Genomic DNA, 17,961 nt, shown 5'->3' with positions numbered 1-17,961 from the left:
TATTAAATAAATGTTTTGACCAAAATACTGTGCTTAGAACTTGTGCTTTCTGCTGCCTGATATTTGCCAAACTCCTTGAAATGTTGATTAATTCCTTGCAATGGCATGAAGGTGAGATTTTTGTGTACAACGCACCGCAAGCTCAATTGGTAATGGATATAGCAATACCTTGGGTGATTTATTTTTGGGCTACTCTCTTGGTAAATTGCCCCTCTCTGGAGACATTAATGTTAATCCCAGACCAACTGAAATTACATGTAGAGGTATGAAGTAATGAGGACTCTGCAATTAGGCCTATAAAACTGACTATATCATGTGCTCCAGTCGCTTGAGGTGGTATGATAATTGTTCTGAAGCATTAGCTAAAATGTTGTCACATCATATTACCTACATTGATGCTGAATGGCTATGTCATGCTTAAATACCTAGAGTGTACTATGTGGCTCTGCCCCCTCTGCTATTGATGAAGTATAATAGTTCTGAAGAAGAGTCATACTGGACTCAAATTTAACTCCTTTCCTCTCCACAGATGCTGCCAGACCTGCTGAGTTTTTCCAGCATTTTCTGTTTTTATTTCAGATCTCCAGTATCCGCAGTATTTTGCATTAGAGGCAGCTTCCCATACCACTGGGAACATTGTGTTAGTGGAATGTCTGTTTTAAATCCACCTTCAAGGATATGGGTCAACAGTTTCATGAATTTTTTTAAAACAGACGTGATAGGCGGTCTCGTGAGCCTTAAATTCTCAGTTCCCAAGTTGAGTATGTTTCATGCTGCACCTTAATTCTCCCTCCTATTAATAACTACTCAGATTTGTTTCATTTAGCAAGTTATTTCTACTTAATAGTGATCACTGAGCAGTACTGCTCTCCTGTCAGTGGGCAAAGGTGGAATTGGCTCTACCTTGAGTGCGTATGTTGCAGCCTTGGTCTAATCTCAGGGCTGCAGTGTGAATTTGGTATGCTGGCCAAAATATGTTTGTGATTTAAGAAACTCTAGGATGTGAAGTTTTCTTTCTGTACATCAGCCTATATGAATATATTTTGAAAATATTTTTCCCTAAAACTCAGCTTTCTTGCATTGTCAAAACCATTACATTTTTATTTATTCTTTCATGGGATGTGGGTGTCATTGGCAAGGACAGCATTTGTTGCCCCTCCCCAATTGCCCTTGAACTGAGTGGCTTGTTAGACCATTTCAGAGGGCAGTTAAGAGTCAACCACATTCCTGTAGGTCTGGAGTCACATGTAGGCCAGACCAAGTTAGGATGGTAGATTTCCTTCTGAACCAGATGGGTTTTTATGACAATCGATGATAGTTTCACGGTCACCATTACTGAGGCGAGTTTTCAATTCCAGATTTTATTAATTGAATTTAAATTCCATCAGCTGCCATGGTGAGATTAGAAACCGTGCCCCCAAAGGATTAGCCTAGGCCTCTGGATTACTAGGTCATTGACGTTGTCGTTATGCCACCATCTCCCCCTAGGTTCTGAGTGTCTCCAGTATTATAAATGGCTTTCCTTTTTCCCTGTAGATAGTGTGCAAGTACAGTCGCTGTTTAAAACAAAACATATAGAGAAGAGACCACTTCTGCCCTGAACCAGTTAAGAACCGGAATTTCTTCAAAATGCCTGCAGTATCAAGTGATGTCAAAGAGTTGTATCTGTCCACGTGCTTGGCTGACCTTAATAAGAAAGCAGAAGTGAAGCTGGAAAAGAAAAGCACCAAAAAGTAAGGATATGTATATTAGCATTGAAATGTCTCCTTCTTAAATCTAAATAAATATCTGAAAAAGCTCAGATATTAGAGGAAAATTGAACCATGCAAACTAGAAATGCTCAAAGAAAAAAATAATTGAGTTGTGCTAATTGTGCTTTTTCTAAATTGTGACCGGGAATGCACTGCCTGAAAGGGTGTTGAAAGCAGTTTCAACAGTAACTTGCAAAAGGGGATTGAATAAATGCTTGAAGTTGGAAAATTTGCATGGTTGTGGGGAAAGAAGATGGAGTGAGACTAATTGCATAGCTCTTTAAAAAGCCAACAGATATGTTTTGCTGAATTTCCTCCTATACGATTCAATGATTGATTGGTTCCATTAGGGTTTGAGTCCCAAACTGTGTTTTATTTTAATTTTGTGTAAATGTGTTATGAAATCTGGAGGTTTGTGAGACAGACTGTGCTCTGCACTGCTGGCCTTAGTTGGGTGATTAGAGCATGGTGGAATGTAAAAGTGGGGATAACCCTAAAATTATAATTTATTCCAAAATAAGACCTGGAATGGGATCATCGATAGACTACTTGGTTTGCTCTGTTGTTACCTGTGCTCTGTTAAAGCATTATTTTTTTGGTAGGTGTGACATGCTATAAGTGCAGATTGGCAAGTGCTATTTGCCAGCTGTTTAAAACATGAGCCATGTTGAGCATGGAGTGAAGTTTAGGTAATGGAATGACAGGAACATAATGTCAGAAAGGAAGCCTGCACTGGGACGAGTAAATTTAATTGGAACAAATTATAGTACAGCAACTATGGGATGGAACAACAGATATTTGCTTTAAATGAAGTCATTCGATATATAATACTGCATGATACCATTATTTCAGAGTAATATAGAGCAGATGCCCTGAAGCATCTGGTCCTATATTGTGTAACAGTACAATGTTATTGAGGACCTTCCTAAACTAAAGTGAATTCAAGTGACCTGTGTTTAAAATTCTATTAGCCTTCATGCTGGGACTCTGGGTGGTAGTTATTGGACCCACCTCTCCACTGTGTTGTGCTGGGATTCTGGTCCACAAATACTGAACCCCCACTGCCTCATGCTGCAGAATGGGCAACGCACAAGAACTGAATGTCAAAAATACATCTTAATTTTGTACATCTTGTATGAGCACATTTAAAATGGGTAATGTGTCTATGACGTTGCTAAACCTACAATTTGGGAGGAGATAAGGGAGCCCTTGCAACCTGAAGAATCAGGTACTGTACCTGATCAGGGCAATGGAACTCAATCTATGTTACCTTTTTCCTGTCTATCAGCATTAACAGATTAAATAAGATTCTTCAGCCTCAAAAATCAAAGTAAAATGAATATAATAGGAAATTCATATCAGTTTCCTTTTAAAGCTTACGCCCTTCATCCTTATCTCTGGACACACCAGCAAGCTGAGATGTGGTTCCTTGGCTTGCGAATCATAACTGAGATCCCTTGCTCCAGTGGCCAGTCGTTGCATGAGCTTGGAATACTGGCTGACTATTCAACCCTGGGAGCATCAAAATTAAACCTGTCCTGGCTTTCACTTGGTGGTGACGTATATTCCAATAAGAGTATTGCTTGTGACCCGGAGTGCACACCGACCTAGAAGTGGAAGGTTGGTGGCAGTATTCCTCCCTCAGCTTATCTAACTCAACACAAATGGGAAATAAAATTTGGCTCCTCCTGCTCTGCGTTGTTCAGTTGTCTTTGCCTTAATTGAACCATTTGGTAAAGCTTTGATATTACTTGGAGTCCTGATAATGCAGTTCTTTCTAAGTATGCTGTAATGCATCTGAGCATTTTTGTCACTATTAATGAACAAGGAAGATTATTTGTTTTGACTGTTCAACTTATTGTAACCTATAAGGATTTTCTTTGTCTAAATCATTTTCCTTCATTTTTCAGCTATGTTACCAGTGCCTGTAAAATTTTCAAGGCTGCAGAGGAGTGTAGATTGGATAGAGATGAGGAAAAAGCATATGTCCTTTATATGAAGTACCTGACTGTGTACGACCTAATTCGGAAAAGGGCTGATTTCAAAGTGCAACAGGTACTTGGTTATTCTGTTTTGTGCAGTACCATACAGCCTGTACCACAGTTACTATTTGTATAGCTGCCAGAGTTAAAACACACACAAACAATGGGTATACCCATTCCTGTGACTTATTGCTTACGCACTGCTTTTCTCATGTTTTCTATAATTAAAAAGGTTCTTTGAGAATTTTTCAGAAAACTGCCAGATGTAAACAGCTGTACTCAGTTGCTTCATGTGGAACTTAGTGTGCAGCCTTTTCTTTTAACCATTGGGATACGTCTGGACACTTTTGTTTCTTTACTATATCCATAACCACTCTCTTTGGTTGCTGCATCATGAAATCTTTTGTTATTTAAACTCGCCTGTCTTTCACCCTATCACAGAGCTTCCTTTTTGTTCTTCCTTATCCCCCACTGCCCTTCCACTGTCTTAAAAACGCTAACATTTCTATCTTCCTTCAGTTCTGATGAAAGGTAATTTCGACCTGAAATAATAACTACGTTTCTTTCCCCATGGATGCTGCCTGACCTACTGAACATTTCCAGCATTTTTTTTGTGTCCATTGGGATACATTTTATTGCCAGATTTCTGTCAAAGAATTATGATTAGCATTATTATTTTTGCTCTAACTTTTAAAATTGGGTGCTGGTGACCTGTTGGGATATGTATGCTGGAGAAGTTGGCTGTGTCATTGATCCCGGTGGTATAGCCATGGCCTTGTCAAACAGTTGTACTCTGCCTACATGAACTGCAAAAACATCTGGCAGTAGATTCTTGGGTTTGTCCCAAATTGGCTGGTGCATCTCCTGTAACATTACAACCAGTAGAGTATTTTTGAAGTGTAGTTAAAGCACTTTGGAACCTCCCCACCCCTTTTCTCAGCACATCCCAGGACACTTCACACAAGGAATTTTTAAAGGTTAATGTGCAGTCACGTTAGCAAGTAATGGTAGCCTATTTAATCTCAGCACAATCTCGCAGAACAGCAAATGAATTGAATGATTAGTTAACCTACTTTTGCTGGTATTTGAGGGATGAATTTGCTCAAGAGAAAGGTAAAATTTCCCTGTTCATTGAATTGTGTTGTGGGATCTTTCTTTCACCTCAACAGATAAGACACCAAATACATCAAAAAGAACATCCTTGTGATGGTGCATTTATTGCATTGATGCCTAGATTATTTGCTGAAGTCCTAGAGTGGAGATCTGAAGAGAGTGTTACTAAATGAGCCAAATTGACCTTTGTTATCAGGTGAAACAAAAACAAAAAAATGCTGGAAATGCTCAGCAGGTCAGGCAGCATCCGTGGGGAAAGAGACACAGTTATTGTTTCAGGTCAAAATTACCTTTCATGAGAACTGAAGGAAGGTAGAAATGTAAGTGTTTTTAAGACAGTGGAAGAGCAGGGGGGGTGTGGGGGAGATAAGGAAGAACAAAAGGGAAGCTCTGTGATAGGGTGAAGGACAGGCGAGTTTAAATAACAAAAGATTTCATGATGCAGCAGCCAAAGGGAGTGATTATGGATATAGTAAAGAAACAAGTGTCCAGATCAGGTGTGGATGCTTACATAGCAACCATCTGAAAGCAACATGAAGGAATAAAGAAAGAAACAAGACCACACCAAGCCAGTAAAACAAAAGCAAAAAAGTAGAACAAAATGAAGGTAGAGATTATAATCTAAAATTGTTGAACTCGGTGTTAAATCCAGAAGGCTATAGAGTGCCGAGTGAAAATAGGATGAACTGTTCCTTAAGCTTTTCCTATATGGTGGTTGCATTTTTTAAGCTGGGTGCTGATATACAATGGAACTTTTTCATTCATTCTTGGGGTGTTGGGGTTTCTGGGAAGGGTGGAATTTATTTTCTGTGCCCAGTTGCCCTGAACTGAGGGACTTGCTGGCCTAGTTCAGAGGACCAAGTGTCCACCACGTTGGTGTGGGACTGGAATTATATGTAGGCCAGACTGGGTAAGCATGATAGCTTCCCTCAAAGAAATGAGTGAACGGTGTGTTCTTGCAACGGTCTGACAGGTTCGTGGTCACTTACTGGTGCTAATTGTTTTCAATTTCCAGATTTTTGAAACAGAATTCAAATTCTCAGACTCATTTTCTGGACTACTTGTCCAGTTATTTGGCCACTGTATTACTGAAGACCAAATCATTAGACTATAGATCAAATTACTCTTCACAGAATCTTTACAGTGCAGAAGGAGGCCATTTGGCCTATCGAGTCTGCACTGGCTCTCTGAAAAATGCCTTCTCCCCTGCCTTACCCCCGTAACCTTTCACATTCTTTGCAGATAGCAATTCAATCCCCTTTTGAATGCCTCGATTGAACCTGCCTCCAGCACCCTCTCAAAGTTTGTTCCAGACTTCAACCACTCTCTGGGTGAAAAGAATTTCCTCATCATTTTTAGGTATGCCTGGTGCTGCTCCTGGCATGCCCTCCTGCACTCTTCATTGAACCAGGATTGATCCCTTAGCTTGATGGTAATAATAGAGTGGGGGATATGCCAGGCCATGAGGTTACAGATTGTGTTTGAGTACAATCCTGCTGCTGCTGATGGCCCACAACGTCTCATGGATGCCCAGTCTTGAGTTGCTAGATCTGTTCAAAATCTATCCCGTTTAGCACAACGGTAGTGCCACACAACACGATGGTGGGTATCCTCAATGTGAAGGCGGGTCTTCGTCTCCACAACAACTGTGCAGTCGTCATTCCTACCGATACTGGCATGGACCGATGCATCTGTGACAGGCAAGTTGGTGAGGATGAGGTGAACTATGTTTTTCCTTGTTGTTGGTTCCCTCACCATCTGCCGCAGTCCCAGCAACTATGTCATTTAGGACTCAGTCAGCTCAGTCAGTAGTGGTGCTGCCAAGCTGCTCTTGATGGGCATTGAAGTCCCCCACCCAGAGTACATTCTGTGCCATTCCCTCCCTTGATGCGTCCTCCAAGTGGTGTTCAATGTGGAGGAAGCACTGATTCATCAGGTTAGGGAGGGTGGTATGTGGTAATCAGCAGGAGGTTCCCTTGCCCATCTTTGGCCTGATGCCATGAGACTTCATGGGGTCCAGAGTCAATGTTGAGGACTCCCAGTGCAACTCCCTCCTGACTGTATACCAGTGTGCTGCCACCTCTGCTGGGTCTGTCCTGCCAGTGGGCCAGGACATACCTAGGGATGGTGGTGATGGTGTCTGATTCCATGAGGATGACTCTCAGGCTGTTGCTTGACTGGTCTATGAGATAGCACTCCCAATTTTGGCACTAGCCCCAGTTAGTAAGGAGGACTTTGCAGGGTCGACAGGGCTGAGCTTGCCATTGTTGTTTCCGGTGCCTAGGTCAATGCCGGGTGGTCCGTCCAGTTTCATTCCTTTTTTGTGACTTTGTAGCGGTTTGAAACAACTGAGTGGCTTGCTAGGCCATTTCAGAGGGCAGTTAAGAATCAACCACATTGCTGGAGTCAATGTAGGCCAGACCAGATAAGGATGATAGATTTCCTTCCCTAAAGGACATTAGTGAACCAGATGGGTTTTTACAACAATGAACAATGGTTTCATGGTCATCATCAGACTTTTAATTGTAGATTTTTACTGAATTCAAATTCCACCCTCTGCCATGGTGGGATTCGAATCCGGGTCCCTAGAGCATTACTCTGGGTTTTTGGATTACTAGTCCAGCAGCAATACCACTATGTCATCATCTCCCCCTTGTTAAACATGATTTTCCATTAATGAATCCACACTGGCTTTCCTTAACCATCCTGCACTTGTCTAAGCGACTGTTGATTTTTCCCACAACTATAGTTTTCAGAAGTTTCCCTACCACTGAAGTCAAGCCAACTGTTCTGTAGTTGCTGGCTTTATCCTTGCATCCTATTTTGAACAAGGGTGCAGCATTCACAATTCTCCAGTCCTCTGGCACCCCTGCTTTAGCTAAGGGAGACTGGAAGATTATCACTAGTGCCTCCTGCAATTTCCACTCTCACTCCCCTCAGTAACCTTGGATGCATCTCCTCCGGTCCTGATACCTTATCTATTTTAAATAGAAAGAGCCTTTCTTAAACCATCTTCCCCCTCCTCCTCAGTTGTAAACTCTTCTAGTGTACCAGTTACCTCCTCCCTCACCTCAGCCTGGGTAGCATCTTCTTCCTTTGTAAAGTACTCGTTTAATATCTCCGCTATTTCTCCTGCCTCCATGTGCAAGTCCCCTCGTTATCCCTGATTGGCCCTTTTATTATTTATATGCTTATAGAAGACCTTAGGATTTCATTTTATATTAGCTGACCGTCTCTTTTCATCTTCATCTCTATCTCTCCAGTCATCCAAGACACTCTAGATTTATTTGTTCTTAAAGACAAGGTCCTGCTTGTCACTATTCACGATGAAACTCCCATTAAGAAAATTGCAGTCTGTGCAGTTTTAAAACATTACATCGCAAGTATCGCGTTAATGTCTTCAAATTCTCTTTTGTTTGAGGATTTTTTTTCCCTCTGGTATTAAATGGGACATGCTGGAAATGGACTTAAAACAGAGGGTCATTCTGAGTTAACTTGCTGGAGCCATTGAGTGGCTGATGGTTATGCATCACTTCAACAAGAGTTTCTGTAGAGTCAATACCGGTATTTCCCAATCTTGATCAGATGAAGGTGGTATTGTTCAGTATCTGCTGGGTGCTGGTAGGCACTCAATTGGCCTTCTCACAAAGGATGGAGTCGATCTGCTAATCTTGGGGGTTGCACAGCTTTCTAAGCTTGAGGCCTAATTAATTAATAACCTCCTACAACCCTCAGATATCTGCACTACACCAATTCTGGCTTCTTGTGCATCCTGTTTCTTAATCACTGCAACATTGGTAGCACTGTCTTCTGTTAATTCGGCCCTAAGCTCTGGTATACCCTCTTGAAAAATATTCACCTTGCTCTTTTCTTCGAAGGCATTCTTAAACCCTACTTTTTTGGCCAAGATATTGGTCACCTATGCTAATAACTTTGTGTTGAGCTACATAAGATTTGTGATTTACACTCTAGGGAAGCAGCTATAGACCTTTTAATTTGTTAAAAATGCTATATAAATGAAAACCAAGTTGTTTAAACTATTCCAAATTTGACTGAAAATTATTACAAATCTTGCCTTAAGCCCGACAGTGTGAAATAAAACATTCTAAGTTTGCAAACTTTTTTCAAGTTGGGATTTATTGAGCAATTACTACTTGGAGTCATTTTAGCTTGTAAGGTTGCAGGAGGGGGGGATGGGTAATGGGGTGGTGAAGGAAAGGTATTTTTGCTGCTTATGCCCTAAGCCTGCTTGAGTTGGAAAAGGAGCGAAGTGCTGGCAGCAGTTGCTTGGAAAAAAGGGGTCAGACTTTGTATACAGGCACACATACTTGATAATGTAAAAGAATAAAAGCAAATGCAGAAATCTGAGCTAAATACATAAAATGCTAGTCATGCACGTCAGAGCTAATCATAAAAGCAAAATACTGCGGATGCTGGAAATCTGAAACAAAAATAAAAATAGCTGGAAAATCTCAGCAGGTCTGACAGCATCTGCGGATTAGCTTCAGAGCTAATCATCTCAAACAGGTTAATGTTTCAAGTGTGATTGTTCATCAGAGTTATGGCAGGCTGGAAAAGCCCCCTCATGACAGACAAAAGTGGAATAGAAAGGAGAGCAGCAGACCATTTAGGTGTTCAGCCACATTACTACTTTGACGAATACGCTGCACTTCACGCATGACCAGCACTTCTTTTCTCCACCTTGTTTCGGTCAACCTAACAACAGATTTTGACAAACTGGTTCTACCAGTTCTGATAGGTCATAATCAAAGTGACTTGTCTTTCTCCTTTAGACACTGATCTGCAATGTATTTGCAGCATTAGGTGTTTGTTTGTAAATGTTGCTTGCTGCAACCATTCTTGCTCAAGGCTGCAAAGCAGTTAACTTCAAAAGGTGGTAAGTTATGGATTATTACCTGAGCCAGGTGCAAATTGGCATAGGGCAAATAAGATTAGAGAAATGAATGTGTGACTCAAAGACTGGTATGGGAGAAGTGGGTTCTGGTTCATGGGGCACTAGCACCAGTTCTGGGGAACGTGGAGGCTCTACAGTTGGGATGGTCCCCAGTGCTGGGGCTGGTGCCCTAGCCAGCCGCATAACTAGGGAAGTAGAGAGGATCTTAAACTAAATAATGGGGCAAGGGATCAATTTTGAGAATATGTGGCGAACCAAAGAGTAAAGACGAGTACAAGAGCTAGCTAGAAACATTAAGATAAAAGCAAAACACTGTTGATGCTGGAAATCTGAAACAAAAACAAAAAATGCTGGAAAAACTCAGGTCTAGTAGCATCTGTGGAGAGAGAAAAACAAGTTAATGTTTCGAGTCCTTATGACACTTCCTCAGAGCTGAAGAGAAGTGGAAATGTGATTAAATTTATACTGTTTAAGGGGTGGGGCAGGTGGAGCTGGATAGAAGGCCAGTAATAGGTGGGGACAAAGGAGAGATTGACATAGATGTCGTGAACTAAAGGACAAAGGGATTGTTAATAGTAGTGGTTCGTGCTTTAAAAAAGTGCTGATAGTGGCGTGTAGGTAAAAAACAGAATGTGATTATAGCAGAATAAGGGTAGCATTGTGTAAAAGAACAACATGGAGCAAAAGACAGATGACCCTGTAAGGGATGGGGTGGAGGGAGGGGGTGATGGTGGGGAAAAAAATGGATAGAAAATGGGATAAAAAAGGGGATAAAACTACGAATAAATGAATAAAAATAAAACAAGTGGATAAAAAGTAAACATGAGTATAGAAGAAAGGGGATAAAAAGGGGGTGAGGATGGAGGAGAGTGTTCATAGATCTGAAGTTGTTGAATTCTCAGTGTTAAGTCCAGAAGCTATCTAATTGGAAGATGAGGTGCTGTTCCTCCAGTTTGCATTGGGCTTCACTGAAACGTTGCAGCTGGCCAAGGACGGACATGTGGGCATGAGAGCAGGATGGGCTGTTGAAATGGCAAGCAGCAGGGAGGTCTGGGTCATGCTTGCTGACAGACCAGAGGTGTTCCACAAAGCGGTCACCCAGTCTGCATTTGGTCTCCCCGATGTAGAGGAGACCACATTGGGAGCAACAAAGACGCATAGTAAGAGTTTCTATAGTTATTTAAATAAGAGAAGAGTTAACTAAGTGAGTGTTGGTGCTATAGAAAATGAGCCTGGGGAATTAATAATGGAAAGTAAGGAGGTGGCAGATGAATTGAACAGGTACCTTGCATCGGTCTTCGCTACAGAGTATACAAATAACATCCTAAAAATAGCTGTAGATCAGGAAATGGAAGGGAGGGAGAAACATAGGAAACCAGCGATGTGGTATTGAGCAAATTGTTGGAGCTGCAGGCTGACAAATTCCTAAATCCTGATGGACTTCATCCTAGGTTCTTGAAAGAAGTGGCTGGTGAGATAGTTGATGCATTGGTTTTAATTTTCCAAAATTCCCTAGATTCAGGGAACGTGCCAAAAAGGGAGGGAGACAGAAATCAGGAAACTGTAGGCCAGTTAGCTTAACACCTGTCGTAGGGAAAAGGTTAGAAGCTATTATTAAAGATGTTCTAACAGGGAACTTAGAAAAACTCAAGACAATCGGGCAGAGTCAACATGATTTTGTGAAAGGGAAGTCATGTTTAACCAATTTTTTGGAGTTCTTTGAAAGATTAACGTGTGCTGTGGATAAAAGGGAATCAGTGGATATACTGTACTTAGAAGGCATTTGATAAGGTGCCTCATCAAAGATTATTGCGAAAAATAAAAGTTCGTGGTGTAGGGGGTAATATAATGGCATGGATAGAAGATTGGCTAGCTAACAGGAAACAGTTGACATAAGATGGTCTTTTTCTGGTTGCAGGATGTAACAAATAATGTGCCACAGGAATCAGCGCTGGGGCCTCAACTTTTTACAATTTAGTTAAATGACTTGGATGAAGGGACAAGAGGGAATGGTTGCTAAGTTTGCTGATGAGAGGCAGAAAAGAAAGACCATAAGATGTAGGAGCAGAGGTAGGCCATTCGGCCCGTCAAGTCTGCTCTACCATTCAATGAGATCATGGCTGACCTGATCTGATAACCCTCAACTCCACTTTCCTGCCTTTTCCCCATAACCCTTGATTTCCTTACTGATTAAAGACCTGTCTATTTCAGCCTTGAATATACTTCCCAACCTAGCCACCACTGCCCTCTGTGGTAAAGAATCCACGGATTGACCACCCTCTGAGAGAAGAAATTCCACTTCATCTCTGTTTTAAAATGGGCGACCCCTTGCTCTAAGATTATGCCCTCCGACCCTAGACTCTCCCACAAGGGGAAACAACCTTTCAGCATCTACCCTGTCAAGCCCCATGTGAATCTTTTATATGTTTCAATAAGGTTGCACCTCATTCTTCTAAACTCCAACAAGTACAGGCCCAACCTACTCAACCTCTGCTCATAGAAAATCCATCCATCTCTGGAATCAACTTAGTGAACCTTCTGTAGACTGCCTCGAATGCCAGTATATCCTTAGATAAGGGGACCAAAACTGTTCACAGTACTCTAGGTGTGGTCTAACTAGTGCCTTGTATAGTTTTAGCAAGACATCCTTATTTTTATACTCCATTCCCTTTGAAATAAAGGCCAACGTTCCATTTGCCTTGCCTATTACCTACTGAATTTATATGCTTATTTTTTGTGATTCATGCATGAGAACCCCCAAATCCCTCTCTGCTGCAGCTTTCTTCAGTCCTTCTCCATTTAAGCAATATTCAGCTCCTCTATTCTTCTTGCCAAAGTGCATAACCTCACATTTTCACAGATTATCTTCCATCTGCCACGTTTTTACCCACTCACTTAACCTGTCTATATCTCTCTGTAGACTCTATGTCATCCTCACCACTTGCCTTCCCACCTATTTGTATGTCATCTGCAAATTTGGCGATAGTACATTCATTTCCCTCACCCAAGTCATTAATATATATTGTAAATAATTGTGGCCCCAGCACTGACCCTTGTGGCACTCCACTAGTTACAGGTTATCATTCTAAAAATACCCCCCTTATCCCAACTCTGTCTTCTTTTAGTTAGCCAGTCCCTCTATCCATGCTAATATACTGCCCCCAACACCATGGGCTCTTTTATTAAGTAGCCTTACGTGCAGTACCTTATCAAATGCCTTTTTTGTTCCCCTTTATCTATCCTACTTGTTACCTCCTCGTTTGTCGGGTATGATTTCCCTTCATGAAGCCATGCTGACTCTGCTTGAGTATATTATGCATTTCTAAATGTTCTCCCATTGCATTTTTTATAATAAACTGTAACATTTTCCCAATGAGAGATGTTAAGCTATTTGGCCTATAGTTACCTGTCTTTTGTTTCCCTCCCTTTTTGAATAAGGCTGTCATATTGGCAGTTTTCCAATCCACTGGGACTTTTCCAGAATCTAAGGATTCTTGGAATATTACTACCAATGCATCCATTATCTCTGCAGCTATTTCCTTTAATATCCTATGCAACCCATCAGGTCCAAGTGATTTATCGGTCTTTAGCCCCATTAATTTTCCTAGTACTTTTTCTTTAGTGATAGTTATTGTATTTATTTCCTCCCCCGTTTTGCACCATGATTATTTAGTATTTTTGGAATGCTGTTAGTACCTTCTGCCGTGAGGACTGATGCATAATATTTATTCAACTCCTCTGCCATTTCCTGGATCCCCATTTTTATTTCCTCCCTCATTATTTTCTTGGTCATCTTCTGTTGGTTTTTAAAGCTTTCCCAATCCTCTGGCTTACCACTAATCTTTGCCACGTTATCTGTTTTTTCTTTCACTTTGATACTACCCTTAACTTCCCTAATTAACCATGGTTGGTTTATCCCTTTCCTGAAATCCTCCCCCATCACTGGGATATATTTTTGTTGCGAGTCATGACCTATTCTCTTAAACGTCTGCCATTGTTCATTAACTGTCTTTTCTGCTAAACTCCTTTCCCAGTCCACTCCAGCCAACTGTGCCCTCATTCCTTTGTAATTATCCTTATTTAAGTTTAGCACAGTTGTTTCCGACCCAAGTTTCTCACTCTCAAACTGAATGCTAAATTCTACCATGTTATGGTCACTGTTTCCTAGGGGACCTTTTACTCAGATCATTTATTAAAAACCTGCTTCATTACACATTACCAAATCCAAAATAGCCTGAGATCCCTGGTTGGATCCACAACATAGGTTCTAGGAAGCAGTCCCAAATACACTCCGAATTCTTGCTCGTGGCTACCTCTGCTAATTTGATTTTCCCAATCTACATAAAGATTAAAGTCACCCATGATTAATATACTGCCTTTTTTACATCCCCTCGTTATCTCCTGATTTATTCTCGGTCCTACAGCATAGCTACTGTTAGGAGGCCCATAGACTACTCCTACCAGTGTCATCTTCCCCTTGTTATTTCTTACCTCCACCCATATGGATTCCACATCTTCCAATCCAAGATTATTTCTTGCTATCGTACTTATTCCATCTCGCACTAACAAAACTATCCCACCACCCTTTCTTTCCTGCCTGTCCTTTCGAAAAGTCTCACACCCCTGAATATTTAGTTCCCAGCTTTGATCTCCTTGTAACCATGTCTCCCCAATAGTTATAAGATCATACCCATTAACCTCTATTTGCGCCGTTAATTCATTTATTTTGTTCTGAATACTACGCGCATTTAAGTAAAGAGCCATTAATTTTGCCTTTTTACCATTTTCCCTCCTTTGACTCTATTTGCTGCTTTTTTTAATGTTTGTGCACTCTGTCCCTTCCTGTCACACACTGGATATCATTACCTAAGTGGCTGCCCTGCAATGCCGCTATATCCTTTTGCTTTGTAAGCCTACTTAAGGCTTATCCCCTCTTCAGAACACCCCCCCCCCATTTAGTTTGAAGCTCTCTCTAGTGGTGAAGAGGACATGAGGCTACAAAGGGACATAGGTTAAGTGAGTGGGTAAAGATCTGGCAAATGGAATATAATGTGGGAAAATGTGAAATTGTCCATTTTGGCAGGAAGAATAAAAAATAAGCATATTATCTAAATTGAGAGAGATTGCAGAGTTCTGTGATTGAGGGATCTGGGTGCCCTAGTGCATGAATCACAAAAGGCTAGTGTACAGGTACAGCAGGTAATTTGGAAAGCTACTAAAATGTTATCATTTATTACGAGGGGAATTGATTACAAAAGCAGGGAGGTTATGCGTCAGTTGTAAAGGGCATTGGTGAGACCACATCTGGAGTACTGTGTACAATATTGGTCGCCTTATGTAAGGAAAGATGTAAATGCGTTAGAAGCAGTTCAGAGAATGTTTACGTACATAATTCATTGAAGGTGGCAGGGCATGTTGAGAGAACAGTTAATAAAGCAAATGGTATCCTATGTTTTATTAATGGGATTATTGAGTGCAAGAGTAAGGAGGTCATCTTAAACTTGTATAAGACATTAGTTAGGCCTTACCTGGAGTACAGCATCCAGTTCTGGGTGCCATACTTGAGGAAGGGTGTGAAGGCATTGGAGAGAGTACAGAGCAGATTCACAAGAATGATTTCAGGGATGAAGAACTGTGGCTATGAGGATAGATTGGAGAGATTGGGATGGTTTTCCTTGGAGAAAGGAAGGCTGAGAGGAGACTTGATAGAGGTATTCAAGATCCTGGGGGACATGGACAGGGTAAGTAGTGAGAAACTGTTCCCTCTCAAGAGTACATCAAAAACTAGAGGGTGCAGATTCAAAATAATGGACAGAAGAAGTAAAAGTGATGTGAGGAAAAATTTTTCACCCAGAGAGTGGTTCAAGACTTGAACAAACATCCTGAGAGGGTGGTGGAGGCAGGTTCAATCAAGGTATTCAAAAGGGAATTGGATTGCTATCCGAAAAAAGAGAATGTGCAAGGTTACAGGGAATAAGGCAGGGGAGTGGGATAATGTAGAATGCTCTTTCATTGCGCCCATGCAGACTCGATAGGCTGAATAGCCTTCTGCACTGTAAAGATTCTGAGACTAATACCAGGAATGGATGGGTTGTCTGATGAGGAAAGGTTGGTCAGGCTAGGCTTGTATCTGTTGGAGTTTAGAAGAGTAAGAGGCAACTTGATTAAAATATATAAGATTCTGAGGGGTTTTGACAGGGTGAATGTGAAGAGAATGTTTCGTCTTATGGGAGAACTAGAACTAGGGGTCACTGTTTAAAAATAAGGGGTTGCTCATTTGAGGCAGAGATGAGAAATTTTTTCTTTCAGGGGTTCATGGGTCTTTGGAACCTTTCCTCAAAAGGCAGAGGAAATAGAGTCTTTGAAATTTTTAAAGGCAGAGCTAGATAGATTCTTGAGAAACAAGGGCGTGAAAGCGGTGGTAAACTGGAATATGGGCTTAAGGTTACTATCATATCGACCATGGTCTTATTGACTGGCAGAGCAGGCTTGAGGGGCCGAATGGCCTACTGCTCCTAATTCATATGTTCGTATGTTTGCAATTGGTTAGATCTGCAGGATAAGTACATAACAGTATAATGTCTTTTATTTCAGGACTACTACCTTTCCATGCTTGGCCCCACAAGCTTCAGAAAAGCCATAGAGGAAGCAGAAAGGCTTTCTGAAAGCCTCAAGTTAAGGTCTGTACAGTTCTGATTCCTGTAGGTTTGTAGTAATCGTGACTAGAACAAAATTACCCAGTTGACTTAATGCTTGAAAGGCTCAAGCTAACTGGCATGCCAGTCTGTATTAAAATACCCAGGTCCTAATTGTTTTCAACCAGTTAGCAGGGCCTGCCTTCTGTCACCATTTGTGCTATATTGCAGATATTTCATCCACCTTGTGTGGTATTTTGCTTTTGTTATTTGCTTTCTAGAAAGGAACCAGTTGTATTTTTTTGTATAATTGCAATCTGTATTGGTTACTTGGATGAAGGGACCAAACATATGGTGGCTAGATTTACAGATGACACCAGGATAGTTAGGAAAGTAAATTGTCAGCAGGAGGTTTGGAGTCTGCGGAGGGATATAGATAAGTTTAAGTGAGTGGGCAAAAATTTACAGATGATGTATAATGGGAAAATGTGTACTTGTCCACTTTGATAGGAAGACTAAAAAAAGCAGTATACTATTTTAATAGAGAGAGATTGCAGAACAAGATACAGAGGGATCTGGGTGCCCTGGTACATGAATCGCAAAACGTTAGTATGCAGGTACAGCAAGTGATTAGGAAGGCAAATGGGATGTTGTTGTTTATTACAAGGGGAATGGAATATAAAAGTAGGGAAGTATCAATGCAGCTCTACAGGGCCTTGGTGAGACCACATCTGGAGTACTATGTACTGTTTTGGTGTCCTTATTTGACAAGAGGATATAATTGTGTTAGAAGCAGTCCAGAGAAGGTTCACTCAACTCATCCTGGGATTGAGGAACTGATCTTATGAAGTAAGGTTGAGCAGATTGGGCCTAGACCCACGAGAGCTTAGAAGAATTAAGAGGTGATCTTATTGAAACATATAAGATAGTGAGGGGACATGGACAGGAGGATGTTTCTTTTTGTAGGGGAAACTAGAACTAAGGACATAGTTTGAGAATAAGAGGTCTTCCTTTTAAGATAGAGATGAGGAGAATTGAATGATGGAGCAGGCTCAGATGACTTCTTAAATCATCATGTTCCTATGTACCCATCCCTGTACAGAAACATGTCAGTGTATATGCTGTTAGTATGTGTTTGGCTTTATTGTCTTTAACTGGGGCATTAATGCAAGAGTTTTAAAGTTTTTAATCTATTAGATATGAGGAAGCTGAAGTGCGTAAAAAGCTTGAAGAAAATGAAAGGCTGCAGGAAGAGAAAAGAAAACAACAGGAAGAAGCCAAAAACAAGGGGCGTGACAACAGCTTGAAAGCAACAACCAAAAGTTCTTCAAATGTTGGCATTAAGAAAAGAAACTTAAAGGTCATTATCAAGTTGAATAATTTGCATTTGGAAATAGCCTCAAATTACAGCAACATTTTATACCAGGAATGGATGGGTTGTCTTCAGCTTTAAATTCAGGGGTTAGTATGTCAGCACATTGCACAACTGAAGTAGATGGGTTAAGAACATTCCTTAGGTTTGGGTTCTTATTCAAAAAGGATTTGGAATCAGTACCCAACCTTCT

At 41.0% G+C, this 17,961-nt stretch overlaps 1 protein-coding gene across 7 annotated transcripts in view; it reads left to right on the top strand.

The window, feature by feature from the left end:
* usp8 (ubiquitin specific peptidase 8) overlaps nucleotides 1-17,961 on the top strand; it is a 68,455-nt gene that overhangs the window by 17,788 nt on the left and 32,706 nt on the right. For 5 of the 7 annotated variants that reach the window (XM_041175175.1, XM_041175174.1, XM_041175172.1 and 2 more), the window contains exons 2-5: nucleotides 1,537-1,733; nucleotides 3,662-3,806; nucleotides 16,356-16,441; nucleotides 17,594-17,756. In XM_041175175.1, the coding sequence (XP_041031109.1) occupies nucleotides 1,630-1,733; nucleotides 3,662-3,806; nucleotides 16,356-16,441; nucleotides 17,594-17,756 (498 nt within the window). In that variant the 5' untranslated portion in view covers nucleotides 1,537-1,629. Of the gene's footprint in view, nucleotides 1-736; nucleotides 757-1,536; nucleotides 1,734-3,661; nucleotides 3,807-16,355; nucleotides 16,442-17,593; nucleotides 17,757-17,961 lie in introns of those variants that run through there. The other 2 variants (XM_041175176.1, XM_041175173.1) reach the window with 2 other exon arrangements.

Source organism: Carcharodon carcharias, chromosome 26 (genome assembly GCF_017639515.1).
Source record: "Carcharodon carcharias isolate sCarCar2 chromosome 26, sCarCar2.pri, whole genome shotgun sequence".
In the NCBI taxonomy this organism is placed as follows: Eukaryota; Metazoa; Chordata; class Chondrichthyes; order Lamniformes; family Lamnidae; genus Carcharodon; species Carcharodon carcharias.
Note: the sequence above shows the minus strand (reverse complement) of the source record. Positions and strands in the feature narration are given on the sequence as shown.